This window comes from Lontra canadensis, unplaced genomic scaffold, assembly GCF_010015895.1.
Source record: "Lontra canadensis isolate GAN:19392208 unplaced genomic scaffold, GSC_riverotter_1.0 scaffold2, whole genome shotgun sequence".
In the NCBI taxonomy this organism is placed as follows: domain Eukaryota; kingdom Metazoa; phylum Chordata; class Mammalia; order Carnivora; family Mustelidae; genus Lontra; species Lontra canadensis.
In genome coordinates, this window is record NW_022630996.1 from 14,931,313 (window position 1) to 14,953,800 (window position 22,488).

General features: G+C 52.1%; 1 protein-coding gene across 1 annotated transcript in view; it reads right to left on the minus strand.

Moving 5' to 3' along the window:
* LOC116874516 (carboxypeptidase A1) overlaps window positions 1-21,242 on the minus strand; it is a 38,152-nt gene extending 16,910 nt beyond the window's left edge. The window contains exons 1-12 of the mRNA XM_032869218.1: window positions 20,682-21,242; window positions 20,122-20,181; window positions 19,407-19,618; window positions 18,111-18,192; window positions 16,929-17,063; window positions 8,009-8,107; window positions 6,759-6,860; window positions 5,457-5,558; window positions 5,005-5,115; window positions 4,505-4,595; window positions 802-1,001; window positions 424-508 (exon numbers count right to left, since the gene is read on the minus strand). Of these exons, the coding sequence (XP_032725109.1) occupies window positions 424-508; window positions 802-1,001; window positions 4,505-4,595; window positions 5,005-5,115; window positions 5,457-5,558; window positions 6,759-6,860; window positions 8,009-8,107; window positions 16,929-17,063; window positions 18,111-18,192; window positions 19,407-19,522 (1,123 nt within the window). The 5' untranslated portion in view covers window positions 19,523-19,618; window positions 20,122-20,181; window positions 20,682-21,242. The remainder of the gene's footprint in view (window positions 1-423; window positions 509-801; window positions 1,002-4,504; window positions 4,596-5,004; window positions 5,116-5,456; window positions 5,559-6,758; window positions 6,861-8,008; window positions 8,108-16,928; window positions 17,064-18,110; window positions 18,193-19,406; window positions 19,619-20,121; window positions 20,182-20,681) is intronic.
* Window positions 21,243-22,488: the final 1,246 nt, after the last annotated feature.

A 22,488-nucleotide genomic window follows, 5' to 3' on the forward strand; every position in this document is an offset into this window, starting at 1 on the left:
AGACGCCCCCAGCAGGAAGAACAGGGTGTGGCCCAAAGGTACAGGGTTGTCTGAGCCGCAAGTGGGCCCTGGCGGCCAAACCCCAACTCACCCCAGACAACACTGTGCTTCCTGACCCCAGCCTCAACCTGGCCCATGCCCTGCCCACCCTCCCCATTCTCTGTGCCAGTAAGAAGAGAGCTCCTGGAGGCCACCGAGCTTAAGATCTGCTCCTTCAAGGAACATCACGGTAAGCTGGACATTAACTAGTGCTGCAAAGAAAGACCAGAACTCACCCCTCCATTCGGCGAGGACATCAGCTCCGACCCAACCTGATTAGGTCGACGGCGCTGCCCTGGGCCCAACCAGCCCTGCCAGTCAGCTACCAGCCCGCACCTGCCCCACCCCAGGGGAACAAGGGGCCTCCAGCCATGGCCCACTCACAGAGAGTGGCGCTGATGCTGCCATAAATGTACTCGATCCCATGGACCTCATACAGGGCCTTCACCGCGTCCTTGGCGAGCTGGTACTGTGGGATTGTAGCCAGAGGATGAGAGGCTGGGGCTCCCCACGCCCCCACACCCTCACCAGCTGCTGAGAGACAAGAATTGAGGGGTCCCAGAAGTTGAATGAACAGGTGGCTCTCATGAGAAGGGAGCACAGCCCCTTTGGCTTTGAACTCGACCACATGTGAGAACAAGCTCTCCCCCTCCTCCCTACCATGGGGTCGATGAGTCCAGACCCCGGTTTTGGAGTGAGGGCCTGAACCTCTGTGGAGGTCTTCCTGACGCTTCCCCCAAAGCCCCGAGCCGCCAATCTCACCAACTCCTCCTGGTTTGGAACGGGTTCCAAAGAGTGGCCATAAGGGTACATGAGCATCTGAGAGTAGCTGTGAATGGAGATCAGAGCCTTGACGTTCCCATGGGTGGTGATGAAGTCCACTATGGCCGCCACCTCCGGCTCCGACTGAGGGGAGGGCCCACGGTAAGTCTCAGAGCAGGGGTTGTTATTAGAACCATTTCCTGGAATTAAAATAAAACCGTCCAGAGAGTTTGAATTCCCAGGTTTGGGAAAGACACTTAATGCTCCCAAAATATCCAGGTTTTCCTCTACGTCTCCCATCGTCCTTTGCAGTTTGGTTGAGGCCCCGTGACGACTTCGGACCAATGAGAATGTGAGCAGTAATGATGGGTCACTTGTAGTTTGAGGCTGTTAAGGGCAGGCATGGCTCCTCCACAGTCTCTTCTGTCTATGTGGTTGCAAGCAAAGGACTCTAGATGGAGGAAGCATCCTGGGTCCCTTTGTCATAGTCAGGAGAAAGTTGCCAAGCAGAGTCACCTACCCACGTCAGACTTCGTGCGCCTGAAAAATTAACTTCTACTGTGTTGAGTCCCTGAGATTCGGGTGGGTTTTTATCACTGGGGCACACCCTAGTCTAATACATCAGAGGGATGAATTCACATGAGGACTCAGCCGGGCTGCCGGCCTTGTAGAGAGCTCTCTCAGCCTGTCCTGTGCTTCAGCCCTGACTGGTTCCATTAGAAAAGTGGGACAGCCTTCAGCGGAAACTCAAGGTCTGCAACCCTGGCTTCCCCAGTGAGCATCGACCCCTTTGAGCTGACCCTTCTCTGCCGACTCTCCCCTGCCGTGCCGAAGTCTTGGGTCAGTTGAGTGCTCAGACTTAGTATCTGTTCAAGCTTTGCCACAATCACAGCCTCGGGAGCAACATGGACTTGGGGCCAGAAAAACAGAGGCTAGATCCCTGCCTGAGGCCAGTCTAGGAGCCACCGATGCAAAGATCCTTTGACAATTCTTCTTGGGGACCTCAGCTGGGGGAGAGGTGCTGAGTTTCTATTTCTTTTTTTAAAGATTTTATTTATTTATTTGATAGAGAGAGATCACAAGTAGGCAGAGAGGCAGGCAGAGAGAGAGGAGGAAGCAGGCTCCCTGCTGAGCAGAGAGCCCGATGCGGGACTCAATCCCAGGACCCTGAGATCATGTCCTGAGCTGAAGGCAGAGGCTTAACCCACTGAGCCACCCAGGCACCCTGAGTTTCTATTTTGTTCATAAATTTAATTGGTTCCCATCTCCTAGATTCTCTGCTCTCCATCTCTTTTCTTCCTCTTACCCTCTTCTTGTGTCTCCTTCCCCTCCCCAAGGGCCAATGTCATAGAGGCCTGGATTGTGGGCTGGTCAAGATTTGTGGGTTAGGAACATGTTTGGAAAGAGCCGTCCCAGTACCCCCTCTCACTCCTCCCTGAAATGATTGCACACAAACCTGAGGCTGAGGTCAGGGGTCACCCCAACTTCTGAAGCCACCTGGGGATGCCAGAGCAGACCCTCAGGGCAGTGCACTGGCTGGAGGGTTGGGGGGACTGGCCCAGAGACCTGTTGAGATGCTGCAGTAGGCTTGCAGCAAATCAGTCCTCCCCAGGAGTGCAGGTGAGGGCAGCATGAGTGGGAGGGATGGTCTACAGATTACTCATTATGCAGCAATTAAATTAAGTCAATGATAAAACCATAAACAAAATCTTCCTGCCTGAGTCACCAACCCCAGCACACACTATTTCTGTCCACAGGCAGGCCCAGAGGCGGTTCCGTCACCGGGGAGAGCGTCCCCCCCTTGGCCTGCGGGGTCCCGCCTGCGGTGGGGACCCGGGTGAGAAGGGGATGTGTCTGCAGGAAGCAAGGGTGAGGAGCAGCCCCACAGGCTGGACAGTGGCCCTGTTTGTTGTGTCTGCCGGGAGCTTCTGCACCTGCTCCCCTTGATGAATGACAAACAGCAACAGATGAGCAGAGCGGGGTGGGGAGGGTGGGGGCTGAGGGCTGAGAGCTTTGTCTGCGTTAACAGCCCACGCACAGAAAGCGGTTCCCCTGCCAACAACCAGGTGGCTTTGCCCAAATATGGAGAAACACTTCAGGCCATTAGTTCTGGTTTGAGCTAAGCAGCATAAACTAATCTTCCCTGGACCAAATGGGAATTAGCTGCCTGCCTCTTTCTGACGTTCACAGTCCAAGTCCTCTGAGCCCGCTGGTGTCACAAGTACCTGCTAATGGAGTCATTAGCTATTTATTTTTCCTTTTCTGAAAATGTAATCTGTAGCAAGGGGACATCTCTGGAAGGACATGGTAAATTATTAAAAGCAGTAATCTTTGGGTAGTGGGATTATGGGAGCTTTCTGTCCCCTCTGGGCTTTCTTTTTTCCCCCATACATTTTTTTATATTGTATATATACGGACTGGCCCCCTCCCTTCTTGCCTCCGGTGGAGAAACACACAAATGTTATTTTCTTTAAGAGATCATTTGTCTTGCTGCTAACCGGTTTATCCTGGGGTACACGGGCACTCGCTTCAGCCGGTTCTGAGGGGCCCACCTGGATGCCCACTCGGAGCAAGTGTCTGGTCATTTGGAGGTGAAAACACCCATTTTTACACGGTTGTGTTCCCTTACACAAGCAGCTACACACACAGTGCCAGATTCTCAGACAGCCCCCACACCTCACTCGGGATGCTTCAGATGTTAATTTTTCAACGAGAACAAACGGAAGGAAGCCAGATTTCCAAAGCGATGGGCAGATCTAGAATGTTCGATCTCATTGGTTTGGCCACCCATCTGTGGAATCTCCTTTTCAACAGCAAAGGCACTGTCTCCTTGGAGCCAAACTCCGATCCCCCCACCCCACCCCAGTGTAGTGGGTGCCGCATCTGGAGCCTGAAGACTGTGCCTGTGCAACTTGTCTTGGCCAGGCCCAGCATCCCACCCACCAAATTCCTGCATTCCCAAGGTCCACATAAGGGTGTCTAGGTTTTCTGGAGGCCTCAGTTTTCCCATCTAGTCCCTACACTCCTGGTATGGTGAGGGAGATCATTGAAAATAACAACAAGGAACTTGGGAGGAAGCTGCCTAGCTCTGCCTAGAACGGTATGACCCTGCAGACGTACAGCAGCCCACGCGGCCAGGATTACAAAGCAACTGAATAAAAAATAAAAACCAGGCTCAAATCAGAGTTGATGATAAGAAATTGACTTATTCTATCATTAAAACTATTGTTCTGGCCTCCCCAAAGGGTAAATTTCAGATCATGGCTCTCAGGAAATGCATTTGAAGACCTTTTCTTTTGGTGGGCTCCCTACAAGGGCAGGCTAGAGAGATTGGGGGGTGGGCATATAAACTGAGTTTTGAGCAAGCAGCAAGACCATCTTGTACCTCTTGAAGGTACAACCTGGAGACTCTCTTGTACCTTCCCCCACTGTACTTAAGGTACAATTCCTAGAGTTAGTCCTGCATGCAAGGAGCTGTTTCCCGCGTCTCCCAAGGAGCCTGCTCTTACGCGTACGTCCACAGACGTGCAACGTCTCCCCATACCGCTCTGCCAGTCCTAGGCACATCTCCGGCCATGACTCACTTGCATTAGCTAACTACACCGCCTCCACCGCATGCATCCACATAACCTGACTGTGTGGGAGACGTGCCAAGGCCCCAGTACTCCTCCAGCCCGGCCCCAGGTCCAGCGGACTGCCATACCTCCAAAGCCCGACTTCCAGTTCCTGTTAAGATCCACACCGATGCAGAACATTCCAGGTCTGGTGGACTTGTTCTTCCGCCACAGGCGGTTCTGAAAAAGCCCATGGCAGGTGACATTCACCCCTTTTCCAGGGGTGGGAGCCTCTGACATCCTGTCCTAGGAAGGCAGGTCTGGGGGGACAGAGAGGGGCAAAAGGAAGGAATCTCTAGGGCAGGATGGCACGAGGATGGGGCAGGACTGTAGATCCCCTTGTGGGGGGGAGGCCAGAGGACAGGCACAGGCTGGCAGCAGTGGCCTTCCTGGGCAGCAGAGCAGGGATGCAATGGCAAGGTCTGAAGCTGCAGCTCCCGAGTCACCTGCCTGCCTTCGTGAGACTCTCTGCCATGAGCCCCTAAGGGGCCGGCCCCCAGGGAACCTTCCCAAAGCCTCAGCAACCTTTCCTGCATCCGCCCCAGAGCTGACCCTGACCCCGGTCCCTCTCCTTCCCAAATGCCCTCACCATGCTGTGGGTAAAGGCAAACCCATCAGGGTTGGTGACAATCTCCATGAAGATGTCCATGGCGTTCAGTATGTTTGTCAGGGTGCGGTCTTTGCCATATTCACTGACAATCTGCAAGCAAGGGCAGAGTGGGGACAGGGGAGGGATGGGAGGCGCTGCCGGCTCTCCTCTAAGGTGGCCCAGCCAGTGGCTGCGGGCAAGGGTGGCCTCAAGCCATCAGATGCATTCTGGGTGCAGAAGTAAAGGCTTGGATTTTAAACAACTAGAAGGCAAAGGAGGATGTGGGTGCTGGGCTGCCGACGGGCAGAGCACACGGCAGCTGTTCCAAAGGACAGGAGGGGAGAGAGCCCCTGAGTTTAAACAAACCCAGTATAAATTTTCAGCTGGTGACATCCTGAAACAGTCAGGGGTGGGTGACACCCAGCCCTGCCCCACCCCCATTCCACGCTGACCTTCTTGGCCATCCAGATGCCAGTGGCATGCGTGATCCACTCCCGGGAGTGAATTCCAGTGTCGATCCAGATGGCCCGGCGCTGAGAACCTCCAGTGCTGAACTGGGTAAAAAGCACCAGGCCCCAAACGAGCGTGAACTGAGACAGCTGCAGGGCTGTCCCTAGGCTCCCAGAAGGAGGCCCCAGATGTCTCCGCACCACCTGGGACGGCCCCTCTGGGCCCAAGAGGGGGACTCTATGCGCAGGTACTTGTGCCTGAGTCCACAAAGGGCACGCATGTGTGGGCCCTGATGACGCTGTGGGGCACATGCATGTGGAGAACGCGGTGATCCAGCCAGAAGCACAGAGCTTCCCGGGCCTGAAAGTACCTTAGACTGGTGTTTCTCGTCCTTTCAAGGGCACTGAATCCCCCAGGATCTCCCTAACATGCAGATGCTCGGTTGGGAGGTGGGGGAAAGGGTCCGGGGGTGGGCATTTCTGACAAGCTCCTGGGGACGCTGCTGGCAGGCAGGTACCAGGACCACACTTTGAGGAGCAAGGTCTTAGACAACATTAAAGAGAGAACCCGCACAGCCCCCAGGGAAATCAAGGCAGGGACAGAGGAGGTCACGTCCTAAGGGAAAGGAGGACACCTGGAAGAGTCCCCCAGGACAAGGTTGAGAGCAACAGCACTCGTCTTCTCCGAGAGCTGGATGTCAGGGGCCCTGTGTGATCCACACTCCTGAGTGCCCTTGAGGGCACGTACTAAGAATTGTTTTCGGGTGGGCTCCGTGTTCCTACCCATCCTGCCTCATTCATGACCAAGGGCATTGATGCTGCCAACTTTGCTCAAACTCTGTTTCCGGTGGCCCCTGGGAAGGGTCGGGAGGTCTCCCCACAGACTCAGTCCTATCTGAGGGGTTGCCTGAGCCAGATGGCCTCAATCATTTGAAAATGAGGCCTCTATTTACCTCTTTTCCCATTTAACAGATGAGGCAACCAAGGGAATAGGGGGAAAGCCAGCTTCTCCACACTCACATCCCAAGACCAGCATGACAACTGCCATCTTGCAGTTCCCTCTCTTTAGCAACCCTCCCACCTACTTCCTGAGGACATGTCAGGTCATTGCACTGTCACCTGCCCATACCTATAAGGGTGGGTCCCTGAACACCACAACCTCTGCGCTGCGGGTCACCTCCGGGCAAGAGCACACACATCTTCTCTGTCCCTACAGTTGCCACCCCACCATGACCCCTCACGAGTTCAATCTTATGCCAGAGGCACTCACTGTAGAGTCTAGTGGTCAACACCGCCAGCTTTTACCTTCAGGACAAGAATGGACCGATTTTCAAAACTGTGGCCAATCTGAATTTTTGAGACAATATCTGAATACTCAGTTACAAAGTTGTCCATCCAGTTATATATCTGAAAGAAATGACAGATATCAGATGGGCTCTTAGGCAGGGCTCCCACCCTCCTGAACGCTTTCCCACCTCCCTTGAGGATCTAGGAGAACGCAGATGGAGAACTCCACAAATCAAAGACACCCACTAGGCCTAAGGCAACGAGCTACGGTCAGCCTGGACCCGAAGGCCACACACCACATGCAGAGCTAAGTGTTTGCGCGTGCTCACCCGCTCAGCCCCCAGACTCGGCCCCTAAGTCTCTCTCCGGCTTCCATTCTCTTGGCCCACCCGAGTCCATCTGACAGACCCCGCAGACCCCACTGTGCTGTTGGGGCCTTCTCGGCCCTTTTAGATTCTAAGCCCTCCGAAGGCAGGGTTATTTATCTCTGATACCAATAAATACTGACAGGCCATATCAATCCCTCCCCTTCCTCTTTCAATGTATATAATTGAATTACCAAATATATGGGAAAAATGGATCTTCTATTCCAGGCCGCATGAAACAGGGAAAGAAATGATAATCACATGGTGGACAATACCCTGTCATCCCAGCCTTTAACTGAAAATGGGGCCTGTGCCTTGAGTTTCTTTCTGGACTGGGCGTCTCTACGTTCTCCTTTATAAACAAGCCACAATCGGTCATGCCTGCCCTAGCTGGCTGTCACTGGGATCAGGAATTTCTCCAACTGAGGCAACTCTCTGTTCTACTCTACAAAACGGCTCTCCAACGTGCCTGGCCTCCTGCCCCTTTACACCCTAGTACCCACAGCTGGGGCCCCTTGACACCAGAAATGCTTGTGGGGAGGTCGAGACCCCCCTGAATCCCCAGCCACAGTGTTGGCTACCGAGACGGCCCCCCCTCCCCCCAGTTCCGCACCGGCCAGTGACGCATCTCTACCTCAGCATCCTGCCTCCTCCACCCATTACTCTGCCCCATAGCTGCCCTGGGCGGTACCGTTGAGCCCCAGTTCTCTCTGAATCCTGGCTTCTGGACCTCTTTGAAGCTGTCTGCCTGACAGGCCTTCCCCCAGTGTCTGCGCTGCCCTCCCCAAGTGTCGGCTCACACGCTCCCACAGACATCAGAGTCCTTCATTAGTCCCTGCCCGAGTCTGGAGACCCGGAGAGCCCAAAGGGCAACGGAGCCCGGAGTCGGCTGGGCAGACCCACCTCCTCCAGGGTGTGGTAGGAGGAGTAGCTGAAGCTGCTCGTGCTACGCTCCAACCGGCGGGACTTGGCCATGGCTTCTCTCTCCTTATCCAGCAGCACCTAGGAGACACGCACACATGCTGAAAGGGGAGGGCTGGGCCAGGCCTGCCTTCCCAGAGCCCTACCTCAGCTGGCTGGGTGCAAAGACAGCACTGACACAGGAGAATGAGCCACTGTGAGCGTGAACTGCACAAAGGGAGGAGATGCCAGTTACGAGGTGGCTCTGCTGGGCCAGCCAGTGTTCATGCTGCCATTTCCCAAGGGAGCACGGGGTGAGCAGCTGCCACCAACTTGCTGCGGGGCCTTGGCCTTAGTTTCATCAGCATGAACTTTGGGACAGTAACACCTGCCTTGCCCATCATCACATAGATAAAATGTAATCATGGATATGAAAGTGTTTTAGAAAAGTGCTCCTCGTCTATTGCCAACGTCGTTTTTGTCCTCTAGGGGCACTGCTGAGTCAAGGTCTACGCGGAACCATGTACGCTGGACGCACGCCTCCCCTGACGCACAACAGCCCCTCTACCCACAGGGAGTAGCCTAAATAATTGATGTCCAACCCATTTGGAAATCCAGCTATGGACTAAGCTGGTCCAAATAATTAGAGATTTAATGTGTCAATAATCTTTTACTCACCATCTTAACTGCCTCTTAAATACAAGCATGGGTGAGCCAAAAGCAATGTCCTTGGGTATCACTGGGAGTTGGCACTCAGTCCTCATGTAGTCCCACTGACCACAGGGAGGGCACATAGCTGGATTGGATTGCCCTCCCACATCGTTCTGAGACACTTTTCCCAGCATGGGACTCAGTGAGGAGGGCAGCTGCCCTTCACCCCAAGCTCTACGCTTACATTGGCAACCAAGGAGAGAGACATCCCAGGATTCTGCACTGATTTGCAGCATGGGAAGTGCCTGGGCCCCTCTGCTATGAAGGGTGAAGACCTCATCCCAAAGTCACCCTGGTTTGAGCCCTGGGACCCAATAAATCTCGATGATGCTTTGCTTCAGGCCAGAACATCCTTTCAGTTTACCAGACATCCTTATCCTCATTATCTCAGCTGACCCAGTACATGACAAATGACAGGGTAAGAAGTAACTATTCGTGTTAAGGAGATAAAGCAGACTGGGGGAGTGAAGGGACTCAATGGCAAAGCCAACAAAGGACAGAGGTGAGGTAAGAACCCAGATATCTTATTCCTAGCCTTGGGTTCCCTAAGGCTGTCTAGCTATCAAAACTAAAGTCTAATAAGAATCATAAACACATATATTATTTATAACATATGTGATAGACATATATATATGCACACACATAGATATGCATATCTACAGGAATATACAATTGATCAACCCCCACACAGCTGAAAATCTACACGTAACTTTGACTCCCCAGAATCTTAACTACTAATAGCCTACTGTTGGCCAGAAACCTTACCAGTAATATAAACAGACAATTAATACGTGTTTTGTATGTTATATGTATTATACACTTATAGTAAAACAAGCTAGAGAAAAGAAAATGTTTTAAGAAAATCATAAGGAGGGGCGCCTGGGTAGCTCAGTCCATTAAGCATCCAACTCTTGATTTCAGCTCAAGGTCATGATCTCAGGGTCGTGAGACTGAGCCCCTTGTTGGGCTCCATGCTCAGAATGGAGTCTGCTTAAGATTCTCCCTCTCCCCCTGTGTCTGCCTCCACTTGTGCTCGCTCTCTCATTTTCTCTCTCTCTCTCAAAATAAATAAAAATCTTTTAAAAATTAGAAAATCATAAGGAAGAGAAAATACATTTACAGTATCATACTGTATTTATTTTTAAAAATCCATGTATAGCCACACAATTCAAGTCCATGTTGTTTAAGGGTCAACTTTATACTTATCTGTGTGTGGGTATGTGTGTGTACATACAGAGAGAGCAAATGTGTAAAATGTTAACAACGGGCAAAAAGTCCATCATACTATTCTTGCAATTAAAAGGTGTTTTAAAATAATGAAGAAAGCAATACCCCGAGTATGGGAAAACATGATACTAAAATGTCAAAAAATTACCAAAATGTTAACAATTCCTGTTAGAATAGAAAGATTATTATTTTAAGCCATTTTTAAATTTTCTCCATTTTTACATTTTGGCAACGTGCTTATACTAAAATGCGTATAATCTTCTAAATGAATAAATAATACTAAAACAAAAATAAAACCCCCTGTGACTAAAATAAAGGAACAGCCATGGACTCTTCAGTGGGGCAGTTGGAAGAGAGGTAGGACCACCACCCCTGCTGCAGACAGAGGCCACCGCCCTGTGACCACCACCTCTCCCCGCTCACCTCCGCTGCCCCTGGCCAGCTTGCTCACAACCCTCAAGTTCACAGATTTAAAAGTGGGACTGGGGATCAAGGCCTGGGCCTCATTTTCTTTTCTTTTTGAGCACCGACTGCATGTTAGGCAATGGTGATTGCAACATTTTCTGGCGCAATGGGGTGGGCTGGGGACAATCCCACTGCGGCAAAGCTGGGATTGCTAGTGGGGTGAAGGAAGGAGGGATGAGCCTTGGTCCTCGCTGGCACAGGCACCCCCCTGGGAAGCTCTAACAAAAGGGACTTGTCTTCTCCCAGGAAAGCAACGGAAATCTCAGCAGCCCACCATGACCGATGTGTGCCCGTCGTTCTGGGCCGGGCATGACCAGCTGTGGAGAACAGCTGCAGTGGGGGGGCAGGCGGGCTGGCTTGGTGTACCCGGATGCCCCCCTCTGGCCCCAGTAGAGTGAAGGGTCCATACATCTGACAGCCTAGGGAATTGGTGGAGGGCCTGAGGCAGTGGGTGAAGATGGAGGACAGGGAAGAGAAACTGGGAAGACAGGAGCAGAGGACCCGGCTCTTCCTACAGACCCCAGGGACGCCACCGGAACACAGCTCCCTTGAGGCCGTTCTTTGTTCCACAGAACAGCTTGGGGGCAAAAGGGAAATCGCCTCGAACTGCAAATAACTTTCCAAACACCCTCACAGTCTTGTGAATGGAGACAACACCCGCTTACAAATTGGGAATGCTCAGCCCTCGCAGCTGGGCCCCAATTCCAAGAACACTAATCTCCCCTGGCCTGAAAACTACACAGATGTTTGCTCCCTTCCCGGTGCCGAGGGAAGGATATGGGAGAACCAAGAACGCAGTCTTGCCACAGGCTCAGGGAAGCCTAATTACAGCCCTGTCAGGCTTCTCACAGAAAAAAAGAAACAGCTCAGAAGTAAGCCATTTGCCTCCCTGGAAGCCATAACCTGACAAGGAAAGTAATACCTTGGTGTGAATTAATTTATCACAGGGTTAAGGAAGGATGGGAACATCGAGCAGAGAACAGCACCTCCAGGATGGAGGAAGGCAAGAGGCTGAGGGAGGCCCCGGAAAGGTGAAGTTGATGCCTGAAGGGAACCGGCACTCGGCAGCCGAACTCCAACCACAGACACAAAATGGACGAGGCTCCGGGTAACAGCGGATGGGGAGCATCTCACCCCCCACCCCCCCCAGGCACCCCCGATCTGTGACAACAGCAGTCACCTCTCCTCATATGCCCCTGGCCTCTTCCAGGCAGCTTCATGGTGGGGGTAACTGTAGTCCACATCTCCATGGTGGTGACTAGAGATCGGGGGTTCTCGGAATGGACCCCCTCCGAGGTCAAGGCTGAACGGCGGCCCCACTGCCCAAAAGACAAAGTTAAATCCACCCACACCAACAACAATGGCAACTGCTGAGGAAGCAGATGGCACAAGGGCAGAGAGAGGACGGGTCCTGTAGCCAGGCTGTCTCAGGTTGAATCCTGATGCCATCACTGATGAGCAGGTCGCTCATCGCTCTGTGCCTGAGGTTACCAAAGCATTAATCTCTCTGTGCCTTCATAAAATGGGGGTCATGTTATCACACACTTGAGCACAGTCTTTAAGCTGTTCTCAGGATCAGAAGGGTTAATACGTGTAAAGTACTTGCAACGTTGCCTAGCATGCAGCTCTGAGGAGAGCTGGAGGAGGATGGCAGGACAATAGTCACTCTTGGGGTGACTCCAGGACTCTGTGATGGAACAGTCATTTATCAGACATGACCGGGAAATCTGGATTCCTCCAAAGAGAAGTGGTACCTGGAGGACTTGGATGACAGATGGCCGTTAACGGTCAGTCAGGAACAACCCTCCTCCCAGGACCGACAGAAGGGTCAGGCCTTCTCTCCCTGACCCCTTGGAGCAGCTGGACTCTGCCTCTCCATCAGTCCCTTGCCCAAGGCTGCTCCTTTCCTCCCTTGCCTTCTCCTGCTCCTTCCTGTCCAGCCTCCTCTCCTTTGAAGAGCTGCCTCCCAACCCCACCCCAGCCACAGTCATGGCCACTTTTTAATCTCTTCTTTTCAGTGAACGAGTGTTTGTTGAGCACACACTAGGTACTAGGTACGGCAGCCAATGAAACAAAACTGCCTGCCTTCATGGAGCTTACAGTCTGGCAGGGGAGACAGGATAATTACATAAATTAGATAGGATGTTAGAAAGTGGTGAGTGCAGAGGAGAATAGTGGTGCAGTGGAATAAGGGAGGGATCTGGAGAATGTAGGAGAAGGGTACAACTTAAAATAAGTTGAAAAGGGGACCTATGAACAAGGTTTTTAAAGCAATGAGGGAAGAGGTCATGCAGATATCTGCAGAAACAGCATTCCAGTCGTAAGGACTAGGAAGTGCAAAGGCCCTGAGGTATGAATCTAGTCAAGGACCCTGAGGCAGGAATGGATCAGGCAAGTTCAAGGAACATTAAGGAGGTCCAGGTATCTGGAGCAGAGTGAGCAAGGGGAGAGTAGCAGTGAGGCAGGGGTGGGGCATAGATCATGTGGCACATTATAACCATAACTGTGGCTTTTACTCTGAATTGGGAAGTCATTAGGGGTTTTAGGCAGAGAAGTGACATAACTGAATATAATATATAATACTAATGAAGTTAAAGGACCTGTTTTGAGACAGGCAACAAGGAGGCAAGGGTGGAGTTGGGAAGAGAAGTAGAAAACTCTTGGAATAATCCAGGTGTGGGGCCAACGGTGTGCTGGCCCTGGGGGGCAACCTAGAATGGTAAGATACATTTTAGAGGGAGAGCTGATGGGATTTGCTGACGAAATGAGAGTGGGATGGAAGAAAGGAGTCAAGGATGACTCCAGGCATCTTGTCTGAGTGAGCAGAAGGATGGTATTGCCATTTCCTGAGATGGAGAAGGCTGTGGAGGAGTGGGTTGGGTGGGAGATGGTATTCACTTTGGAACAGTGAAGTTCAAGATGGTCATTAGGCAGGAGGTGGTAGCATATAGGAGTCTGGAGTTCAGGTTAGATGCAGGAGTCTGGCTGGAGCTGTAAGTATGGGAATATTCAGGAAGCTGAAGGTATTCAACACCATGACCCCGGATGAAGGGATAGAGGAGAGGTCAAAGGACAGAGCTGGGAACTAGGAAAACAGTGTGCAGGGGAGCTGCCAGTAAGATGGGATAATCCAGGAGAGTGCAGTATCCTGGAAGCCCAGACAGCACATTTTCAAAAGAGGAGAGAGTGACCAGTTGTGTTGAAAGTTGAAAGAACAATGGGCACTCAAAGTTGACCCCTGAGTTGAACCTAGATGCTGTGGGCGAGCACACCGTTTTGGTGACAATGCCGTTTTGGTGACGTGAGGGGTGGACAGTCCACCCAAAGAGAAGGATGGAGATGGCAAGTATAGTCCATATTTCCAGGAGTTTTGCTGTATGGGGAAGCAAAGAAATGGGGTGATAGCTGGAGGTGGGTGGAAAGGAAGGATCAAGACTGGAATTTTTTAGGACAAAAGAAATAACTCTATATTTGTATGCTAATGAGAATGATCCGGTTTGGGGGGGGGCGATTGGCAAAGCAATATTTACGCTAAGTTGTGTTTTGCTCTAGATGCTCAGAGAGCTGGCGGTTTTTTGTTTTCTCCTTTGTGCTTTCCCCTATTTTCCAAATTATCTAACATGAATATTTATTAATTTTGTAATCAGAAAAAAGCCATTAAAATCCACAGAGTTGATTGCTCAAGTGAAGCTTTTCCATGGTGACTCATCCTAGAGAAAAAAAAAAAAAACTACACCAAACCAAAGGGCTGAAAAAAGGGGGAGGTGAAGAAAAATTAAATGCAAATAGAGCTCACTCGGAATCAGATAATTTCTTGCCTGGCCCACTGCAATTTCCTCAGCGCCCTCCTGCCTGTCAGTCTCTCCCAGCTCCTGTCCCCAACTCAACATTGTCACTGTCAGAGGGATTTCTCTTAAATGCAAATCTAATCATGTCAGAGCCCTCCAATGGCTCTCCCACGATTTTCGATTTTCGGGATAAAATCTCAACCTCTTCACCTAGCAGTGGATGCCCTTTGTGATCTGGTTGGGCCTCATCGCCAATCGGGGGCCCCCTTCCCCTGCCGGTCCCCCCTTGCCTGCTCTTCAGCCGCACAGCACCCGCACCGTAATTACTGCCTTCTGAGAGCCCAGACTCTTGTCCTCGCTCCCATAGCAACCTGCTGCACTCCATCAGCACACTCATCCACTCCATTGTAATCACTGATTTACTCCCCTCGGCTACCCACCCCCATGACACCAGCGCCCATCGATAAAGGACCAGAGCTCTTATCTTTGTATTTCCTGCACCTTGCACACAGTAGGTGTCTCTGTATCCGTGGGTGCAATGAATGCACCCAACTGTCCTACCTCAAGCAGCCCCCTGATCAAGCTCAGAGGCAGGGGGTGGGTTGGGGGGATGGAGGGCCTCTTCCCTTCTTCAAAAATCTCCAGCGCTGTTGGCCAAAGCAAAAGCCCATACCTAGGTTTTTCCCTGTCCCTCTCAGCCTGGTGCTATCCAGCAAACACAGCTGCACTTCTTTCCTTTTCTCGAATCTGTTAGTTCATCTAACATTTATTAAGCCCCAGCCGAGCGGCAGGTACAACAGCAGGTGCTAGGGTATAAAGATAGACAAGGGGCATGATCCTGGACCTTGAGGGGCTCGGGGGTTGGGGGGCTCTGGAGACAAAGACCAACATAATAGCAAGGTCTCTGTCTGGCATAGCTCTTCCTGAACCTACCAACAGAGTAACTGTTGCGACAGTTGAAGGCCCACCGTGCAAGGGACACTAGGCCAGACACTGCGGCTGAGAAGATCTGGAAGATTTGGAAGAAATTCGGCCTGTGAGCCAATCACTGAAACACGAGGCTGGAAGCCAGCAACTTGAGGGGTGCAAAGCCTTCCCCTCCCGTTAGCGCCTCTGAGCTTTTCTCCTCCTGGACGCCCTCCCCCTCATCACCACAAATCAAACTCAACACAGCAGCCTCCCCCATCCCAAAGCTACCCGCTCCCCACCCCACCCCACCCCCGGCTCCCTCGAAGCCAAAATGGGATCTTAAGTGTGACAATCAGAGCTTGATGCAGCACAGAGCGAGTCGTTGGTGAAAATCCCGCCTGGCTGGGTGAAGGCTGGGAGTCCGGGGCATCTCACTAAGACCCGACCCCCCACCCCCCAGGGATTCCAGGCCAGGGGAGCACAAGAGAGGACAGGCTGAGGAGAACAAGGACGACAGCTCCAAAGGAGCCTGTGTACAGGCTCAGAGTGCCTCTGGGGCCATTCCTGATGTGCAGAAATCAACAGAAAATTTTAAGAGACCTCTTCATATCTGCTTGCCAAATGCTGCGGCGGTTTCCAGGGCCCGGCAGAAGCAGGGAAATGCAAACTTCAAAATTCAGGCTTGGGCTAAAAATGAGAATTGAGTGCTGTTTCTTTCGATGTGGTACCCTGTCTTGTCTGCGGGAGTGTCCCCATTTTGGTTCGTGGGGAATTAGTCAGAGAAAGAGCCCAGTCCTGCACGCTGAGCAGCGAGCACGTGGGGGTTCAAGGTCTCTGAACGGACCTAAGGGACCCAGCCCCAGGCTCCCATGGGAAAGGAATGCCCCCAAAGCGCTTATCCCTTGGCACCGGTGTCAAGTGTGTGTGCCGGGGAGACTGTGTTCCCACACTCAGAGCCCTCAGAGAGTAGCTGCGGCACAGCGGGGCTGGGGGAGAATCTAGGTGGCTACGCTCCTACAGGTACCCAACGGCAGGGGGGGCAGCCGGGGAGGCTTAACCAGCACGTGGTACCCACAAGATCGGCTTGAGGAAGGAGGCTCCTTGGGAGAGCCTTGAAGACAGAACAGTGGAAACAAAATGTCATGATGTCCAGAAGACACTGTCAGGTGTGCGGAGCGGTGCGGGTGGGGAGTTGGCATGGCCCCGAGGAAGGCTCCCTCTGCCCTCCCTGAGGCCGGGTCTGCGGCTCCCCTGGGAGCGCCCTGCCTGGGAGAGGTGTCCAGGACTGAGAGCCTTGCGGTACGGGTGTTGAGAGGGAGGCCACAGCGGGCCCACAGTTAGTCTCATTCACCTCTTCCCTCTTGTCTGGAGTGAAGGGACTCTCTGGTATTGGATGGCTGAGACACCACCAGGACAAGAGGGGCGGTCAGAAAAGCCAAGGGAGCCATCCAGTGCTGCCTTCTCCTCGTGTCTAGGAAAGACCTCAGCTCCTTCCTCCTTCCTGCCCGACCCCCTCCACTCTCCTCCTCAGCTGCGAGCGGCTAATTCCTCCCCAAGAGGACTAACCGGCAAGTGACCACCATTCCCACACCAGGAGAACCCCCCCACCCCGCCCCGCCCCGTGGACTCTGTCCTAGATTTAAATATTCTCTGACAAGTGTGAGATTTCATTCCTTCCACAGCCAGTTCACAAGAACGCAGATGGAACTCTAGAAACAAGATGTCTACTGTTAGCCCCGGCTTGTTTTCCTCCTCGTCGGGCCCAAACCAGACAGCCATGTAGAAGGTGGGCCCCTAGCCGCAGCCCTGGGGCAGGACCTCACCTGGATGTCCTTTATCATGATGCTGTAGGCAAGGCCGTGAGACTCCAGGTAAGCTTTGATGTCTTTCAGTTCTGAGAAAGGAACTCTCATATCCACAGGGAGGCTGGGCTTGGCTGGGCTACGCCAGAAGTCCACCTTGGTCACAAAGGAAAAGAGGGGAAAGGAGAACAGACATGTTTCTCACACATCCTTATTCACGATTCAGTAGGCACCTAAAGTAGCCAGGAGGTCACCTTCTCTTACACAGTTAAAAGGGCCCCAGTTCCAAAATGAAAACTCTAAGACCTAGCGGAAAGAGGGGAGCAAACAAACAAAACTCCCCAACTGAGCTTCCCTCTGTAATTCCCAGCACCCCGTCCTCTCTCAGCCTCACCCACACACTACAACTTCACCTGAACCCCAAGAGCCCAACACAGTTGCCAAGAGCGAGACAGCTCGTTGTGTGGGACATGAACGTGGACAAGAACCCTGGTCAGAAGAGGAAGGCCTCACTGCCCCTAAGTCCCGGAGAGGTGGGGAGCACCCGATCTGGATTCCCACGTCATTTGAACGCGACGTCTCTTTCCCAATTTGTAAAACAGAGAGAGCTGTTATAAAGTCCCAGGGGAGAGAGAGGTACGCAAACAAATAGGGACAAGGGCTCCGGGCCACCCCCAGAAATATCTGGTTGTTTCGAGAAGCCTCCAACATAACCCTTCTAACCTAACGGTTGAAGAAAATGTTTTCCATGGTGGAGTACTTGCAGAGGACAATATTCTCGGAAACAAATGCTCAGCCTGACAGGGACGAACCCAAATAAAACACAGGTTTGCCAAGCTAAAGCCATTTCAGTTGGGAAACAGATGTGTCCAGGCTACACTCCGCATGGCAGCCCACCCAGGGACCTATGTGCTTCCTCTGTGGCTTCAGGACGTTCCAGTCCCTTGCAAAGTGGCCCCCGATGGGTCTGCCCTACAGCCCCCCACCTAGGACAGAGGAGAAAGCCAAGAAGGACCACCCAACCTTCTGGGCGAGTGTTCCCAACCTTTCCTGAAGAGAATTTGATTTTCCACAGTGTTGTGCTCTTTGGCGGAGCTGTCTGGCGGTCAGGCTTGGGGTGCGGGGAGCAGGAGAGAGGGCTGAAGGGGCAAAGGCCCTCTGAGAGAGCGCGGAACGTGTTCCTCAGCTCTGAGGAGTCCTCACCTTCTGGGGCTTCAGGCCATCCAGATCCCTGAGAGCTGAAAGCTGCTTCTCATTTTTAGCCAGGACTCGAAGAACCTGGTCTCTGGAAAGACAGAGGGAAGACAGAGGGAGCTGCGGAGAGGGCCTCCTGGAAGGCTGGGCTGCTTAGAGGAGGCTGTGTGAGAAGACACCAGGCCGAGGGCCCCTGGCAGAAAGGCTGGAGGCTAGAGGACCCAGAGAAGAAGGACACGTAGCTCTGGGAAGCACATGAGTCCTTCAGCCTGGGATGGGGGCCACTCCAGCCTGAGGACAGGCCACCTAAGGGACTACATAAAGCCTGGAAGAGCGACTGATGAACCCAGCGCCAAGACAGGGGGAGGAAGAGCGGGAAAGGCACCACAGGAGAATGGAGGAGGATGGAGAACAAAAGGAACGAAGGGGAGGAAGGAATAGATCCAGGGGGGCAGGGGAGACCAACTGTGGCCCCAAGGGCTCTTCACACAAGGGCCCAGGGCCGTGGTCTGCCCAAACCCTGGGCCCTCTCTAGCCTTCTCTCAAGAGCTTGAGGACACAGAAGGGGGGATCCGCCTGACACCACCTTATGGGAGGAAGCTGAGCCCCTTCCCATCCCACTGGACGGGCTGTGAGGCGGCGCGACAGCAGCCTGCCTGTGGCCCCCGGGGTCTGCCGTCTGGGAGGGCACCGTCTCCCTCCCTGGCTGGCTCTGATAGCGGGGAGGACGAAGCCCCTCTCTGACCCCCTCTCTGATCACCATTTTGGGGATGCCATGGGGTAGTCACCCAGCATGAGCTTTGGGAGGCTGAGAAACAGGTCCCTAGAGGGCCTGGTGTAAGACACTAACGCTTCTCCTTATTCGCAGGAGGACAATACTGCGTCCCTAGGGTAAGGAGACATAGTCTTCTGGCGGTTACTAACTTCCTTAAGAACCAGAAAAAAGTTATAAAACTTCCCCCCAACCCCAGAAAAAAAAAAAAGTAGATATGCCAACAACCTCATCTATAACCAAGAATCAGGGGGTTCAGGCTTCCCCATGGGCCGCAGATGAAGAACTCGTGTGGGGAGGGACAATAATACAGCCGCTTGTCCCACAGCCGCTTGTCCCACCCTTGAGCACAGGCATGGGAGATGACCGACCTGAATGGGAACCGAGGTCCCGACTCCCTCCGCCTTGGCCAGGTCCCAGTGGGGCAGTCACCTCCCTCCCCACACACACAAACCTGGTCCCCAAGCTCTCAACAGCTGCCACACACACACACACACACACACACACACACACCCAGTGGAGCAACCACTCACCCTGTGAAATTCATTTGGCCCAAAACTGTTGCCATAATAAAGCTGAAGACCACGAGCGTCCACCTGTCCACAGGGGATGGGCCAGGGCCCGGGCCTCCTCCAGGGGCGCCCTGCATGCTTCTTCCCTCAGGAGAGCTTCAGGGGCCTTCCTCGTGTGCAGGCATGGCCCAGGCCTCAAGGCAATGCAGCACCTAAAGGCCGGCAGGCGCGGCCTGAGAACAGGCATTAGGTTCTCTCTGGGGAGATCCAGTATGTGACTCCCACACGCAGGGCCTGGGGAGAGCTGGGGCCACCCCTCCCCACTGCTAGGCAAATCCCCTCCTGGGAAGAGGAAAGAGGGAAATAGGAAGACAAGGCTTTTGGCTTTCTTTCCTCCCTGGAGGTTTGCTGGGCCAGCCTCTGGGGAACATCAAATCCTCCATCTCCGAGGAAAGATGAGAACAGCTAGAGGCCCAAGGAAATCACTCCTTTCCTCCCTCCTCGTTGAACTCTTTTCTTTTTGGCTCTCCTTCGCCCTCCCCATCCACTCACACTTCCCCCGGGCCATGTCCTCCTCACACATAAAGGTGCGGACGCCATGGAAAGAAGGCTGGGTTTAGAGACAGAGACCACGTGCTCACTTCCTGTCTAAAAGACTGAGGGCAACTGCCCTAATCTCTCTAAATCTCAGTTTGCTCATCAGGAAAATGGGGTTAATAATACCTCCCCTCCCTACCTCACAGGGGTCTGGAGGGGTATTAGATGAGACAGCTTGGGTGAACTGGCTTGGCCAGGCCTGCAAAATAGAATGTATCATTATTTCCAAGCATTAACGCTTAGTCACAGCTGCACCTTAGGTCAGGGCTCCAATGGCAGCGGGGAAGAGGGGGACAGAAGGGAACGGAGAGGGGAACCAAGCAAATAGGTACATAGCATGAGAAGGAATTCAGGAAAGACTCCCTTTCCTCTGTCTTCAGCCGGTCGCCGCTAGGCCGGCACAGGTAGTGCATTTTCTGCTAGACACCAAGGTCACTGCAATCATTATGGTTCTCGACAGACGGCAGAGTCAATTTCTCAGTCCTGCCGATGCCCCACACAGCCCCCTTTATGGTCCGGGAAGAGCGGGAATAAAGCCGAGGGCAGCACACAAAGCAGTCATATTGGAAGGGGAAAGTGAAAGATGATGCCTGAATGGTAAATGAATCTAACAGAAAATCCACAGGAGGCCGAGGAAAAACAGAGACTAAAATCCAACAAAGTTGTTCAGCAGAGGACATCAACAAAAGGCCACTTAACTGTCACTGGCGATTCTCAGAAGCCCCCCTCCCCATCCATCCTTTCCCAGAATGACTAATTAACCAGCCATGTGTGCGGAGAAGGGAGCTCTTTCATTGACAGGATGCCCTGCTCCCACACCCCACCTGACCTACTCCATTATTTCGGGGTTCAGCTGTTCAGACATGCCAAACTCTCCTAGAACCCTGACTTCAGGAACTCTCAGACAGAAACATTAGCAAAGGGTTTCAGGACCTAGAAAAGAAAGCAATTAGGCTTTCCACCCAAGTAACATTCAGTTTTAGTAGAAACAAGTATAAAAGAGTGTTCTAGTAAACAATAGCTTGGGAATTTAGAAGAAAAAAAGTGGGATGGTACTAGTCACCAAAAGTACCCAGCATCTTCTTGTTCAAAAGCATCACTTAAGTCACTAATAATAAGACAACTATCCCTGTCTTTTTGGTGTAGGGGTGGGGAGAGAGAGAGAGAAAGATTGAGAGCAAGAGCAAAAGAGAAAGAGAGAGGAAGAGAGAAGAGTTCTTCAGAACTCTTGTGAACTCTACGGCAGCCCTTCCAATGGAACTTTCTGTGATAATGGAAAAGTTCTATGTCTGCACTGCCCGATGGGATAGCCACTAGCCACTTGAAATGTGGCCAGTGTGACTGAGGGGTGGAATGTCTTCTTTTATTTAATTTTAATTAATTTCAATAATTTAAATAGTCGCATGTGGCTAATGGCTATCACATTACACAGCACAGTTCTGTGGGAATTCACCAGCCCAGAGCAGTGCCTCTCAGAGACACATAGCTGTGCTTGCCTTAATACCTAATATTGGCTTCTCACTCAAAATTAATTATTCATCTATCATTTACTCAGTAAATGTCTACCGAATTTCTGCTATGTGCCAGGCACTTGCTAAGGTGTGGGAATAAAATACAGAACAATACAGACCTGGCCCTGAGGTTTCTAATGGGGTAAGTTAAATAAGTACAGTTAAATAAGTACAATTATTTTGCAAATAATTGTAAAAATATCACAGGTGTGTGTGTTCCAGTGTGCCATGAGGACAGGTACCACTGCCTCCATACAGACTGAGGAGACAGGGAGAATCTTCTAGAAGATCTGTTGGAGGAATTTTATCTCCTGCAGGTGAGGGGTTTACAAGCCCAAACAATCCTGCCCACGTGAAACAACGAAAATGTTGGGTAACGTATCTATAATGACTTTTAAAAGGTACCACTGAGTTGGCATGAGAGTAAAAATCTACAGATCCCAAAAAGGAGTAAAAGCCAGACACCTCAACGGTGAGCAAATTTTACCCCCTGAGGGGTTCTCTCCAGCCCAATTCCTGATCTGCCCCCCGCTAGGAGAATATGCCTAGAATCTAGGGTCATTTTCCTTCTGCTTGAAGTAGATCTTTTGAAACTTTCCTTTAGTGACGTTCTCTGTCCTTATTTGTTTGCAAGTTTTTCTTTTGTTTTCATTCTGTTTATTTATTTATTTGTTTGTCAGAGAAAGAAGAAGAGAGAGCACAGCAGGGGCAGCAGCAGGTGGAGGGAGAAGCAGGCTCCCCTATGAGCAGGGAGCTTGATGCAGACTCAATCCCAGGACCCTTGGATCACGACCCTGGGATCTCGACCTAAGCCAAAGGCAGACACTGAACCGACGAAGTCACCCAGGTGCCCCTCATGCCATTTTTTTTTTTTTAAGATTTATTTATTTGTTTGGCGGGAAGCAGGGAAAGAACACAAGCGGTAGGGGTAGGAAGAAGGAGACAGAATCTGAAGCAGACTCCGTACCGAGTATGGAGCCCAAAGTGGGGCTTGA